Source organism: Bos javanicus, chromosome 3 (assembly GCF_032452875.1).
Source record: "Bos javanicus breed banteng chromosome 3, ARS-OSU_banteng_1.0, whole genome shotgun sequence".
In the NCBI taxonomy this organism is placed as follows: domain Eukaryota; kingdom Metazoa; phylum Chordata; class Mammalia; order Artiodactyla; family Bovidae; genus Bos; species Bos javanicus.
In genome coordinates, this window is record NC_083870.1 from 31839756 (window position 1) to 31854982 (window position 15227).

Genomic DNA, 15227 nt, shown 5'->3' on the forward strand with positions numbered 1-15227 from the left:
GGTGAGGCCTCTGCTGTCACCAGCTTATATGGGGACATGGGGCTAGAAGCAGAGAGCAAACCGGCCAGGGTGTGCCGTGGGGATGCTGTTCAAGGGTGTCACACACCAGAAGCCTCTCATAGACATGAGGGTAAGACAGAGAGAGAGAGACAGAGTGAGGCAAAGGCCCAGAGACCAGAGATTGAGTCCAGAGGGCCCAGGCTCCCCGCCGGGCAGGTGTCACGGGCCACCTTGCTGAGGGCCTCCTCACTATTCCCTTCCCCAGTCAGGTTTCCAGGGTGGCAGGGGGCTGAGGGGGTTCCGTCAGATGAGGCAGAGTCCAGCCTGTGGCTCATTTCCACCTTCCAAAGCAAAACACATACTTCAAGGCGGGTGATCAAGGCTCAGTGAATGCACTGAACTGAACCAAACCCAGAAGCTCTGAGCCTGGAGCTGGCAGCATGTAAAATGTGGAAGAATGCTTCTGGGTTTTCTATAGCTCAGTGGAAATGTAAATTAGCCTCAAGCCATGGAGCAGGATTTCAAGCACCTCAGATGAGGTGTCTTGAGGACCCAGGAATTTAGTCCTGGTACAGGCTCGAGGGGAAAGTTGCCTTAGAAATGACTGAATTTGACTCAGATGGTAAAGAATCTGCCTGCAATGAAGGAGACTTGCGTTCGATCTCTGGGTCAGGAAGATCCCCTGGAGGAGGAAATGGCTACCCACTCCAGTATTCTGGTCTGGAGAATCCCATGGTGGACAGGGGAGCCTGGAGGGCTACTGTCCATAGGGTTGTAAAAAGTCGGACATGACTGAGCGACTAACACGCACAACACACACACACACAACACAAACACACACACACACACACAACACACACACACATACAACACACACACAGGTTCAAGGTGAAAGTTACCCTAGAAATGATGACTGAATTTAGTCCACGACCCCCAAAAGTACCTTTGAACAGTCCACCACGTGTCCACCAGGCAGAAGTACTGTGCTAACACAGAAGGAAAACCCGATCTACGAGATGGTGATGTCAGGTTGGTGAGACACCAGCTGTGTGTGTCCAGATGCTGCCAGGCCTGCTCTCATGGAGTTTCCCATCTAACGAGCAGAAAGATGTGTGGTTCAGATGAGGCTTAATGGGAGACAATGTCTCCTGGTCTTCAGAGGGTGGGGATGGGTGAAAAGGTGAAGGGAGAACACCCAAGATGAAAGAAGGTGCTATTAGACAGTACAGGGTAGCGGGGAGGAGGGCCAGATAAGACTTGGGAAGGGCAGTTGAAATAGAATAGATTTACCCAATGGGTCACAGAGGGCAGAGTGCTATGATGAGTAGGGAAGCCTGGTGATGGTTATACAGGGGCAAGTGGCTAAATCACTCAGCACCTCAATCTGACCTGGCCTGGGGCTTAAATTTCCCTCAGTCCTGCAGTCCCCAATCCTCCCCGGTCACTACCCCTGCCACCATGCCAGATGGAGCTATAGGGGAAAGAATCAGAGGTCTGCTGGCAGAGACGAGACTGGGCCTTCAGGGACTTCCCTAGTCCAGTGGTTAAGTCTGTGTTTCCACTGCAGGGGACGCAGGTTTTATCCCTGGTCAGGGAAGACAAGATCCCATATGCTGTCCTAAAAACAAACCAAAAAAGACTGGACCTTCAGAGAAGTTCTGCACAATCGCAGATACTCTATGCTCGAGCATTTGTCTGCTTTGGGACTTCCCCAGCGGTCTGGTGGTTAGGACTCCATGCTTCCACTGCAGGAGGCACAGGTTCAAACCCTGGTTGGGGAACTAAGATTCCCACCTACTGCCTGGTGCAGGCCCCCAAAAATAATTTGTCTGCTTCACCAAGTACCCACCACAGCTTCTTTATCCTGGCATGTCATCCCCTCTGTGGACTTTGACCTGAGCGCTTACCCTCTTTAGGAGGGCCAGCTGGAGTCTGACTCAGCCACACCCGCACCTCTCCGGTGCTCTTTGTTACCCCGCTTTCTCCCAAGGTCAGCCCAACTTTCTGCCATACTAGCCCACCCCGGTGCCAACCAAAGGTTTATTGTGCTAGGGCTCCCCTTTGTGGGGGAGAACCACAGTCCAGGGTGGCAGAAGGCTGAGAAACTGCCCCAGGGAGAAAGGCTGTTGGATGGCCATGTGGAGAAAGAGAAGCAGATGGCATGAGCCTGCAGGACAGGGTCTCTGAGGGAGCACCGTGGTTTGACCAGATGCATGTGCTGCTCTTTCTTATCAACCTCTGCTCCCAAGGGTGCAGAGGGGGTAAATGGGGACGAGTCTCTGGGGCGCTGAGACCAGGGAGGATGGATGAGCAAGGCCTAATTTCCGGGAGAGCATGCCTGTCAAGATTGGGACTGGAACTCTGGCCATGCCGACATGACTCCTGGCACACAGGCACCCCGAGTCAGGGCATGGGCCCCTTCTAAGTCTGACAAGGCTCGTCCCAGGCCTGGGTTCAGTCAGGGTGGGGTGGGGCCTCAGCCCTCAGCTTCTTCCTTCCAAAGAGTAAATGCCCTTGCAGCACATACTCAGAGAAAGCCCACTCCCAGTTCAGGGAACCACTGACTGGGGATTTAGGAAATGCCACAAGAAATAACCAAATTCCAATTTTCATTTGAATATTTTCCCATTGACAGGAGACCTATAGTGAATGTGATTATATCTCCTTCCCTGGTTTTTATACAAAGGTGGCTGGCACCATTCCCATCTGGTGATAACACCGGTTTGCTGTCTGCTTATCCTGTGTATTCTCATCTGAGTTAGTGTGTCTTTCCTGGGAGCTGTGTGAGCAAAATGGATTGTGTCTGTACAGGAACCAAGCCTCACTCAGCACCATGATAGACCACAGCGATCGCCTCTTTTGGTGACAAGGCTGCTGCCAGCCTCTCCTTGGTCTTTACTGTCCAGGAATAGACCGGGGTACAAGGGCCTTTTGACCAAGTGACAGCATGAAGGTCTTCGAGGATAAGCTTGAGGAGAGGAGGTCTACTCCAGAAGCTGAGCCCGTTAGGGACAACCAGTTGGATTAAGGCACTGTGTTCAGACATAGTTAATTTTAGCATTTCGCTTTTTCACTTCTCGAAGCTCCATTTGGTTCTTTCTCATATCTGTCATTTCTGATAGTGTTCTATTGTAGTTCATCTTTGTGATTCCATCCTTTATTTTGAAAAAAAGTCATTTCCATGTGTAACTCTTCTGCATTTATCAATTCCAGTATCTGAAGTTTTTGGGGTGGGAGGGAGGGGGCTAAATCTATGGGGTTTTTCTCCTCCTTTGACTCTCACTCATGGTTGTTTGCTTCCTTATGATTTTTTTTTTAACACAAACTCATATTTACGTGATCTTAATCTGTAGGAATCCTAAAGGCCTGGATTAAAGAAGCTTTTCTCAGGACAGGATTTAAATTTGGTTTGCCCGTAAGCCAGCTAGTTCTACCATTTGGGGCGCACTTCAGCCCACGTGCAGGGCTGGGTTCACTTGAACACTCTGAGTTCCCTCTGTCACTGGCCCAAGGCTCGGTTTCCCGGTGGCGGGTCGCTGATCGCCAGGTCTTATTGGCACATGTCCTCAGAGCATCAGTGCTCCTCCCTCTGCCACTGCACCCTCCTCCCAGCTGTGATTTTCCCTTTTGTTTTGATCCTTTCTACTGGGGGTAAAATACATTTCCCCGGCTTCAAGTGAACTCAGCAATGCATCAAAAGTGTATTTTATCCAGGATTTAGAGATTTTGCAGCCAAAGGGCTCCCTGAGGTCAGCGGTTCTATTACTAATCTCTTCATAGCCCATCCACCCATTCAATAGATATGTGAGTGCTCACCATGTGCTGGGCATGTTTACAGGTACTGAGGGAGCAGCCGCCACCCTCCTGGAGCTTGCAATCTGATTCCAGAAGGATCAAGTCCGGGAGTCCCCGACAGTCCATGGAATACACACCAGAGGGGTTGTTTTACCTCTTATTCACTCTTATGTGTTGAGTCCCTACTGTGCATCACACAACATGCCAGGCACCAGGGATGCAGAGAGAGATGTGCTCAGAGGACACTTATGCCAATGGCAAAAGCAGCCATCTTGAGAGGTTTATTAAGGAAGGCGTAAAGGTGCAGTGACTGGTCTGAGTCTGGTTCTGCCACCACTTTCTAGTTCTGACAGGTCTGTGATCTCCGGAGAGACGATGGTTTAGAGCAGCGGTTCTCTAAACTTGGTCCTGGATCACCAGCATGAGTGTCACTTAGGAGCTTGCTTAGAATATAGATTCTCAGGTCATATTCTACACCTACAGAATCAGAAGTGTGAGGCTGGGACCCAGCGGTCTATGTTTTAACGAGCCTTGTAGGCAATTCCAATGCACACTGAAGTTTGAGAAGGCTGACTTAGAAGAACAACTTTGTCACCCCAGCGCAATTGCTGTTGAGGTGGTAAGACAAGGAGGTTATCACCACAGCCTCCGCAGTGGTCAGGAGCCTGCAGCCGTGACTGGCCATGACCCTGCAGGGCAGACCCATCACAGCAAGGCCTGGAGAGGTCACACACACCCCTTTCCTGGGATTCTTTGCTGGCAGAACCCAGAAATACCTCCCTTGGCACCCGAGAGTGTCCCAGCAGGGTTCTGGGCTCACACCACCTTGAAAGTGTCTCCATTTTCTTGAAGTTATTTTTTCATGTGAACTAGCCAAGTCCTTTGACTTACCTCTCTTCTCCTGCAATAGGCATAGTAAGGAAGAGGGTGCTCTGCAGTCAGACCAGCCCGATTTGGAATACTGGCTTGGATTGGCTGATGATCCTTTCAGCATGTTAACTTAATCTCTCTGAGCTCCAGTTTCCTCATCTCAAAAAGGAGTCTAATTATACTTTATAAGGTTGTTATGAAGATTGAATGGCACATATTGATGCTAAGTAAAACTAAACTGTTACTGAAGCCCGCTGCTCCAAGCCTCGGCCCTCCTCTCTGCATCCACACCCCCACCCCACTTCCCCAAGGTCTTCAGAGGAACCTCAAGGTTCCAAAATGCCAGCCCATCCTTTTGGCTCTGGGCTTGCCGCTGGGGCTCACTTGGCAGGTGAGCCCAGGAGAGTGCTGAGCCGTAGGGTCATAATCAGAGAGGTGGTGGTTTTATTCTGGGGGAGGAGGGACACGCGGTTGGAAGGAGGAGTAATATGGGGCTTTCATGTCATTTCCCAAGTCTCCCTCCTCAAGAATCGGTGGCACAGGGCATGGTATGGTTAGGCCCATGCCCTGGATCTGGTCACCTCTAAAGTCCCACCCTTACTCTCCAACTGGACCGCTGCCTGCTGTGTTGACTCCTCAAGGACTGCGACTTTGGGCTGTAGTAACTTGTAGTGGTGGGGGTTGGGGGGGATAGTGGGAGGGGGAGAGGCTTGATCCATGTCCCGGTTCTGCAACCGGCTAGCTAAATGCGTATGTGCGTGCTAAGTTGCTTCAGTCATGTCCGACTCTTCGACCCCATGGACTGTAGCCCACCAGGCTCCTCAGTCCATGGGACTCTCCAGGCAAGAATACTGGAGTGGGGTTTCCATGCCCTCTTCCAGGGGATCTTCCCAACGCAGGGATGGCACCCAGGCCTCTTAAGTCTCTTGCATTGGCAGGCGGGTTCTTTACCACTGTGTGTTTTCTGTTGCTTCAGTCATGTCTGACTCTTTGCAACCCTATGGACTAGCCCACCGGCTCCTCTGTCCATGGGATTCTCTAGGCAAGAATACTGGAGTGGGTTGCCGTGCCTTCCTCCAGAGGATCTTCCCAACTGAGGGATCGAACCCGCACCTCTTAGATCTTCTGCATTGGCAGGCAGATTCTTTATCACTAGCATCACCTGGGAAGCCCCTGGCTAAATGACTACCAGCATATTACTTCATCACTCTGTGACTCAGTTTCCTCATCTATAAAATGAGAGTGATCGTTGCATCTATTGCTTAGGGCTGCTGGGAGGAACAAATGAGATCATGGATTTGCAGGACCTGACATGATTTAAGAGCCAAATAAAAAAGTTACAGCTGTGCTGCTCCACAGGCAGGGATTTGGACTTGAAAAGAGGCTGACCAGATGTTTGTCAAGGGGAGAGCTTATCAGCCAGGCTGTGTCATTAGTGTCTTCCAGGGTTGCCTGCCAGTGTCCTTCACCTCCGGACAGGGAGGCAGCCCCAGGGGTATAAGTGCCTGGAACTCACACTGGAGCCCACCCTGCTCTATCCCCTGTCCTCAGCCTGACTCCAGCCCCCAGGACAGCTTTCATCCCCCATCTGCACCCAGCACAGGTGAACAGAGGCAGATGCCAAGTTCAGGGTCATCCTGGTGGAGAAGGTAGGTGTAGCAGTGGGTGTTACTGTGAGGTGGAGACTTCCTCCGGCAGAACTCATCAAGGATGTGCCTCCTCAACTGAGCTCCCCGCGGCCGGGATGGGCAGTGGCCTGGCCTCCAGGAAAGAACAGACTCCCCACAAGATGGGCAGCCTTGCCCCTACCTGAGAGGAAGGCAGAATCAGACAGGGGAGCTTGGCTTGCACTTATCTCTTGGCTCCTGGAGGAGGAAATGAAGGCAGCAATTAATTGTACAAGGCGGGTGGTTTTCGCAGCTTAAGTTCAGATAAAAAGTTTAATTATCCCTAAGCCCTAATACAAATTAATTAGCCTTCCATATTAGGAGGGTAAGCTTCCCTGCTCTTGCCACAGCCCAGACATCACTGTGGATTACCGAGGATGTACTGGGGGGGAAGCAGCAAGCCCAGAGCCCCACCAGGTCAGCGGCAGACCGCTGGCTCCACCTTGGCCCCAGCTGAAGGCTGTGTGAGGGTCCTAAGTCTGGGGTGAGCACCACAGCTCCCCCTGTATCTGATGTGTCCCCTCCAGGAGAAGCTTTTCTTGTCCCTTTTTTTTCTCCACCCTCAGAGCCAGGGTGGGGGGTGGAGGAGGGGAGTCCTTATTTGCCTGAAAGACAGAAAGAAAATAAGGCTATGGCTTAGAAAAATTTTTTCTAGGCCACGACATTTTCTGTTTTTTTCTTTCTTCACCCTTTCCTTCCTCGAAATTCCACAGAGAAAATAGGCCATCATGGCCATAAGGACTTAGAGAATCACTATCAGCTCCAGCACCTCAGTGTTCCTGCCCAGGGGGCCCCAGGAGGGTCTGCAGGCGGGACAAAGGCCACTGCCCATCAGGATCATTACAGTCCTAATAGCTGTTACATAATGAGTGTTTACTATGTAACAGGAATTTCATCTTTGCAACCATATTGCAAGGAATGTTTTCTTCATTAACTCACACATTCGATCAACATTTATTGAAGTGATTTGAGCAAGGGAATGACACACTTAGATCTGCATTTTAAGACTATAGTTCTTTGTGAATTAAAGGAGAACAAAGCTTAAGTGAGGTGTCTGATTAAGGGGCTTTCACAGAAGTTCAGTCTAGAAACCACAGTGGCCTGGACCCAGGGTTTATTTAATAAATGTTTATAAAGTTCTTAATATGTGCCAGAATCGAGCCTTTTACAAATGGTAACTCATCTAATCCCTCACAACAGCCCTGTGAAGTAGGTACTATTATATTATCAGTCCCAGGAAACAAGATAAAGTAATTTGCACAAAATTCACCCAGCTCACAAGTGGTAGAACCAGGACTTGCCCCAGATAGGCTGCTGCTCAGAGTCTACACTTTTAACCACCATGCGACGCCGCTACCTCTGAGGGAGCAGAGATGGCTGAGAAGCGGGTAGGCTCCAGCTGACTCTTCAGAGCTTCTCCCGCCACCACCCCCTCCCCCTCAACAGCCTCATCCGCTCCCCTGGAGAAGCAGGATCTGACGGACAGAGCAGGACAATGTATACAGACCAGCCTGGGTTTTAACCCAGGCAGTCTTGCCTCTGACTACCTGAAGACCTTGAACAGTTCACTGTCCTCTCATCTCTAAGGAGGGTTAACCTTACTTGGTGGGGCTTTCGTGTGATCCAGTGATGCCAAAGTTCCTAATATATGCCCCAGAACACTGTTCCCTCTCATCTTTCCATTCTCCATCCCTACTTCTTGAAGCCAAACCATCCCATTTCTTTGATTGTTTCCCCTATGAATTCCAGAAAATTTATCATCTCTCCCTCTCCTTTCTGGACATGACCCAGTTAATCAATGCCCTATAGAATATGTACTGCCCAGAACTCCACACAGCAGCCGAGAAGCAGTCTGCACCAAGGAGCAGAAACCGAGCACCCACTCCTTTTTTGTGGTCAATGCATTCCCTTCAGTCCAGCTCAAGGCAGCACTGGGTCTTTAGCCGCTGTGTTTATACTGGTGGCTGTGTTAAAGTCAATTCCCTCAGTGATTTTTAACTTGGATGGCTTTTAAGCTGCTCTCTCTCATCAGCTATACAAGTCATTGATTATTTGAACCAAAATGCTGGTGTTGTCATTTATCTTTGTTGAAATTAATCTGGATGATTTCACCCATGATTACAATCTGCTAAAAATCCTTTTGACTCCTAAAGACCTCAATTCATAGTAGTGCTGTCATTTAGAAATTCGAATAGCTTGATTAAAAATAATCAACCCTGGTAGCTCAGCTGGTAAAGAATCCACCTGCAAAGCAGGAGACCCCTGTTCAATTCCTGGGTCAGGAAGATTCGCTGGAGAAGAGATCAGCTACCCACTCCAGTGTTCTTGGGCTTCCCTAGTGGCTCAGCTGGTAAAGAATCCTCCTGCAATACAGGAGACCTGGGTTCGATCACTGAGTTGGGAAGATCCCCTGGAGAAGGGACCGGCTTACCCACTCCAGTTTTCTGGCCTGGAGAATCCCATGGACTGAATCCATGGGGTCACAAAGAGTCGAACACGACTGGGTGACTTTTCACTTTCACTTTCATATCCACATCATCACCAGCATCATCATCATTGTCATTGTCTCAGGATCCAAATGGAAGAAGGTTAAACAAAAGCAATAATTTGCTGGTGTGCAGAGTCAAAAGAAGGCTTGCACAACTTAACTACAGGAAAGGCAAAAGTAAAGCTGATCCTCTCCAAGAATTAGAACAGGAACTCAGACCTCCACCAGATTTCCCTTTTCATCTCTCATCCCTTTCAACTGTCAGCCTGCTTCATTTCTAACTACAATCTGGCTTTTCCCCATGGCAGAAAGCATATATATATACACACCACATACACACGGAAAGCAGCCAATAACTCCAGAGCTTTTTAAGTTGAGTTTCAACTTCTTTGAAAGAGATTGATCTAGTCTCAAGGGTAAAAATCCAGGGGAGGGAAAAAGTTGACCAACACCATCAGCCAACAGTATAAATGCCAATCAAACTCACAGTGAGAGACTAAAACGAGGGCTACCATGTGATCCTGCAATTTCACTCCTGGGCATGTATCTGGAGAAAACGCTAATTCAAAAAGATGCACACACTCTAGTGTCCATAGCAGAACTATTCACAATAGCCAAGGCATGGAAGCAACCTAAGTGTCCATTGATAGATGAATGGGTAAAGAAGATGTGGTGTGTGTATATATATATAATGAAATATATATATATATATTCAGTCATAAAAATGAATGAAATAATGTCACTGGCAGCAACACAGATGGACCTAGAGATCAACATAGTAAGTGAAGCAAGTCAAACAGAGAAAGACAAATATCATGTAATACCACTTATATGTGGAATCTAAAAAATGATACAAAAGAATTTATTAATAAAACAGAAATAGACTCCCAGACATGGAAAGCAAACTTATGGTTAATAGAGAAGATAGTGGAGGGTGAAGAGGAAAAGACAAATTAGGAGTTTGGGATTAACATATACATACTACTATGCATAAAATAGATTAAAAAAACAAGGACCTACTGCATAATACAGAGAACTACATTCAATATCTTGTAATATCCTATAAGAGAAAAGAATCTGAAAAGAAATATGTATGTTTTATATATATACACACACACACACACACACATACATAATTGAATCACTTTGTTATACATCTGAAACTAATACAACATTGTAAATTAACTATACTTGAACTATGTGAGTGAAGTGAAGTCGCTTAGTCGTGTCTGACTCTTCGTGACCCCATGGACGGTAGCCTACCAGGCTCCACGGTCCATGGGATTTTCCAGGCAAGAATACTGGAGTGGGCTGCCATTTCCTTCTCCAGGGGATCTTCCCAACCCAGGGATTGAACCTGGGTCTCCTGCATTGCAGACAAGATGCTTTACTGTCTGAGCCACTAGGGAAGCCCAACCTTAACTATACCTCATTGTAAATTAACTTTACCATTTTAAAAAATGGGTAAAAAAGGAAAAAACCATGAGATACCACATCACACCCACTAGGGCAGCAAGAATCAAAAGACAAAGGGTAACAAGTATTGGTGAAGATATGGAGAAATTGGAACACTGATTTATTGGTAGTGGGGATGTAAAATGGTACAATTCCTCCAACTGCTAAACATAGTAACCACATGTCCAAAATACGGAAATCCATGGAGGCAAAAAGTAGATTAGTGGTTGCCTAGGGCTGAAGGGCAAAGGCACCCAACTCCAGGACTCTTGCCTGGAAAATCCCATGGACGGAGGAGCCTGCTAGGCTGCAGTCCATGGGATCGCTAAGAGTCGGACATGACAGTGACTTCACGTTCACTTTTCACTTTCATGCATTGGAGAAGGAAATGGCAACCCACTCCAGTGTTCCTGCCTGGAGTATCCCAGGGACGGTGGAGCCCGATGGGCTGCCGTCTATGGGGTCGCACAGAGTCGGACACGACTGAAGCGACTTAGCAGCAGCAGCAGCAGGGCTAAAGGGTGGAGTGTGGAATGATTACTGCAAGATGAGTACTAAGTTTCTATTAGAGGTGTTGAAAATGCTCTAAAAATCTTCCCAGTGGAAGCAGGGATATTGGGGAAGGCTTGTAATAATATAGCAGCTCCTCTGAGACCCTGTTCTTCTGAACAGAGTTTATGTCATAATGGGGAGGGGAAGGGTTCAGTTCCTAGGAGTGAGTAAGATATTAGCAGACAAAATATTGGATGCCCTCTGCACTGGCTATTCATAGAGAATTTACATTTACCCAGATAAAGCATCGAGGGCTTCTTCTGAATTATCTCATTAATTTTCACAACAACCTTGTAAGTTAGGTTTATAAAACCCATTTATATTGGTAGAGGCTCAGGTTACGTAACTTCCCCAAGGACATTTAACTATTTAGGAAGTAACATTTGGCTCTAGTTCAACCCCAGATCTGAAGCCAGTTTCCTCTCTCAATCATTAGGCCACACTGCCTCCTTCTGGCCTGAAATGAGTTGGTAAAAAATTCTGGAATGCACCAAAGGAGACCTGAATTTAGATCCCATCTTCATTTCATTTGCTTATTACTCTCTCACTGAAGGACACCCTTCTAACATGAAAACCAGGAACTTCCTTTGTTGTCCTGGGACCGTTGTTGGCCATCTTTGAGAAGGGCCGGAAGACTCAAGACGGTTGCTTAGTGCCTGCTAGCCACGCTGCTGTCCCCTCCCCATTCCTCCAGCTCGCCCAGTGTGTAGAGAACTGGGCAGGAACGCACCTTGCTGCAGTCACGATGCAGTACGTCTGTAGCCGGTTAACCCTCTCCAAACAGGAGATAAGGGTCATCTGGCAAGATATGTGCTTAGTGAACCAATGCAGCTTATTTTCCAAGTGCTCGAAAGCTGTCTGCTTAATAATCCACTCTCAAATTCTGCCAGCAACTGGTTGACAGAATCCATGGATGCCAAGCCTGCTGGTCTGTGGTTCCTTAGACCTCCTTTCCCCTTCTTTAAAGATACTGATACTTTAGCCTCCTGGTATTTCTCTGCAACATCATGATTTCTCAGCCACCATGAGCAGTGGTTCTATAACACCATCTGCACATTCCTCCTGTCTCCTGGGTTAGGATCCAGGTGGGCCTGTGATGGGAAGCCACTGAAGACAGCTGGCCACTTGCCTGCTCTCCTCTCCCCTGCTTCAAGCTCTGGATACTTTTTTTCCACATTTGTCCCTGCCTTCCCAAGATAAAGCAGGTTCTTCTTCATGGAGAAGGCAGAAAGTGCATGGGAGTTGCATTGGTCAGCTTTCTCTCTATCGTCTGTTTCCAGCAGACCATCTGCCCAGCAGATGAGTAACTTTCCTTCCAGTGGCGAAAACAACCTCCCTGTTGTTCTTAGCACTTTTCACAACCTCAATCACTGAAATGTAGCCTTCCTGACACTGTTCTTACAAACTCCTACCATGCCTCATTTTCACCCATGGTCACGTACCCAATGTCCACCTTTCAATCATGTTATCTAAGAATTTCTTCATCACTTGGATGGTTAGAACTTGGAACAATCAGCTCATCAGCAACAGAGACCATGGTTTTTAGAATGCCTAAGTAAAAGTAAAAGTACTTACTGTTTGTAGAGCTGTACACGTCACAGTGGGGCTTCCCAGGTGGCCCAGTGGTTAGGAATCTGCCTACCATGCAGGAGACGTGTGTTCAATCTCTGAGTCAGGAAGATCCCCTGGAGAAGGAACTGGCAACCTACTCCGATATTCTTGCCTGGGAAATGCTATGGACAGAGGAGCCTGCCAGGCTACAGTCTATGGGGTCACAAAAGAGTCAGACATGACTCACCAACTAAACAACAACAAAAAATACAATAGAATTATGTCACAATAGAATTATGACCTAGGTTAGTTATTATCTTCATTTTTGAGACAAGGAAACTGAGGCCCATAGTCACATTCCCCCAAGGTCACCCTGTGATTTCAGGTGGAGCTAGGGGAGTCTTATCAGAGCCAGGATCTGGACCGCTTCACTGGAAGCCACTCCTGAGCATCTTGGCAGACAAGGCAAACCTAGCATCAGTGCTTCCAAAGGAGCTCTCAGTGGTGTGACTGAGACAGCTTGAGCGGGAACAAAGGGTGTCGACACTGAAGAAGAAGGAAGAAGGGTGTTGAGAAGCTTAAATGTGGTCATTCATCCAAGTATGTGTCAACCATGGCACACCTTTGACCAAGCCCTTAGGGTTAGGGGTGAGAACTTCACAGTTCTGCAATGGCTCCCCCATCGCCTTCCACAGTCTTTCTGGACCCCAGGACACCTGGGTCTTTCAGGACAAGTGACTTGGAGCCTCACAATTTCAGTAGCAACAATTCCAGGTCACCCTAAGGCTGTTTCTGCTTCGGACACCCAGAGGGCACAGAGGTGAGGAGAGGTTGTGGTTCTGGCTTTGGCCAAAGGAGTTGTCACAGTTCTTTACTTAACGTGGCCTTTAAATGATCTCAATAAAGAAGAGGCTAAACACTTAACTGCAGCTGAGCATATCTTATTGATTGGAGGAGAAGGCTCTGGCCTGTTTGCCTGGGGCTGAGCAGGAGCCAGGCCAAGCCGGTCCCAGGGGGTGGCTGCCAAGGTGTGAAGTACTTAGGAGAGTTTCTCTGAGCTCTGAGAGGGGCTGGCACTGTCCCAAAGTGGCTTCACAGTTTAAGGGGCTGAGTTTTGGAACTCATAGACCCCTTTAAGACAGTGGGATGAGGTGAAAAGAGGAGAAAGCAGGAGGTGTGGGTTTTGTTCCCAGCTGTACCCAAACACGAGCAATCCACTTCATGCCTCTGAGCCTCGATTCCTGCATCTGTCCAGTGATGATCGGGGTTCCAAGTTCACAGGGTTCGTGAAGCTTCTGTGAGTCAAATGTATAAATGTGCTTTGTAAATTATAAGTTTTCACATAAATAGAAGGCGGTTTACTCTTTGTTATTTTTATTACCATAAGAGAAATCGTGTTGTTCTGCTTGAAGCTTGTCCATGGCTCCTCTTTGCACTTGGGATGGACCCCGCATGGTCGGCCCTGCCTGGCCCCCACCTGCTGCCTCAGTCTCCTTTTGTAGAACTCCCCACATGCCCTGTGTGCTGGTCCTGATGGCCCTTTCACTGTTTCTAGGACAGGGCAAGCCCCTTCCTGCCTCAGGGCCTCCGTCCAGTCTGTTCCCTCTGCCTGGTACGCTCTGCCCCAAGGGTGTGGCACGACTGGATTCTTTACCTTCAGGTCTTAGCTTAAATGTTACCTCCTCAGGGAGGCCTTTCTGACCACTCTCCCTCAACCCTGAACTGCACTATCTCTATTCTCTCCCTGGAAAGAGCCAGAAGTTACAATATTTTTATATATTCACTTAAGTGTTATGGTCTTCCCCTGGAAGGAGGCTGGCTCTGTGAACATAAGGACCTTGTCTGTTTTGTTCACTCGCAGAGGGTATCATAGTACCTGACACATAGCAGGCACCTAAAGAACTGTCCGATGAATGAATGAATAAATGGGTGAATGATTAGCAGGGGAGCCTGATTGTTTCCCAAATGGCCCCTCCTCCTTACACCTGCTTGTCTTCGTCTTGCAGATATGGAGACATGGTGCCCAAGACGATTGCAGGAAAGATCTTCGGTTCCATCTGCTCGCTGAGCGGTGTCCTCGTCATTGCCCTGCCGGTCCCTGTGATCGTTTCCAACTTTAGCCGGATTTACCACCAGAATCAGAGAGCAGATAAACGCAGGGCACAGAAGGTAAGCCTCAGACCTGGCAGGGGGTAGGCCACACCGAGAGGGTGCCCTTGGCCTTGTGTGTCTGTCACACTGAGCTCCTGGGAGAATCCCTGTACAGATGGCCTCTGGCTTTGGAAGGTAAGCAACCCTAGGTGCCTTCCCACCTACCAGTGTCCTGCACGCCAACCACGGTCAGCTGCGCAAGGCCGCAAACTCTCAATTACCCACAAGCCAATGTTCTCCTTGTGAATATTCTGTGCAGTTTCCTTGGGCCCTGTCCACCCCTCCTAGACCACAGCTACTAACACTGGGCAGTGCCTGGGCTCCTCCCTTCCACAGCCAAGAGCTTGCTGGGGAGCATGATCGCTTTTCAGTACCCTGTAATAGCCTATACCAAACAGAGTGACAAAAATAAATTTGCTAAAAAGAAAAATGAATACTCTGAAAGAACATTCTGAGGCCATTGAGTTCAGGGACAAATTGCACAGCGGGCTTTAGTCACCTCAGGGTATTGTAGGATAGGGCATAGAACTGCCCTTGACAGTCGGGAGACTAAGCATGGGTCCTGGAAAGGTTTCCAGCGATGTCCAGTGAGCACGCCTTAGGGAGGCCAGGCAGGGCGAACAGGATGAGGAAAAATGCCTGAAGGTTTTGCTGCCCAGAGAGAAGCTTCCTTTCCTGACGGGCCTCCACGTCACCCT

At 48.4% G+C, this 15227-nt stretch overlaps 1 protein-coding gene and 1 long non-coding RNA gene across 3 annotated transcripts in view; both read left to right on the forward strand.

Annotated features, from left to right (window-relative positions):
* Positions 1–15227, forward strand: part of LOC133244120 (uncharacterized) — a 315193-nt gene that overhangs the window by 239422 nt on the left and 60544 nt on the right. The window lies entirely within an intron of this gene.
* Positions 1–15227, forward strand: part of KCND3 (potassium voltage-gated channel subfamily D member 3) — a 222000-nt gene that overhangs the window by 190630 nt on the left and 16143 nt on the right. For both annotated transcript variants that reach the window (XM_061410810.1, XM_061410811.1), the window contains exon 2: positions 14385–14547. In XM_061410810.1, the coding sequence (XP_061266794.1) occupies positions 14385–14547 (163 nt within the window). The remainder of the gene's footprint in view (positions 1–14384; positions 14548–15227) is intronic.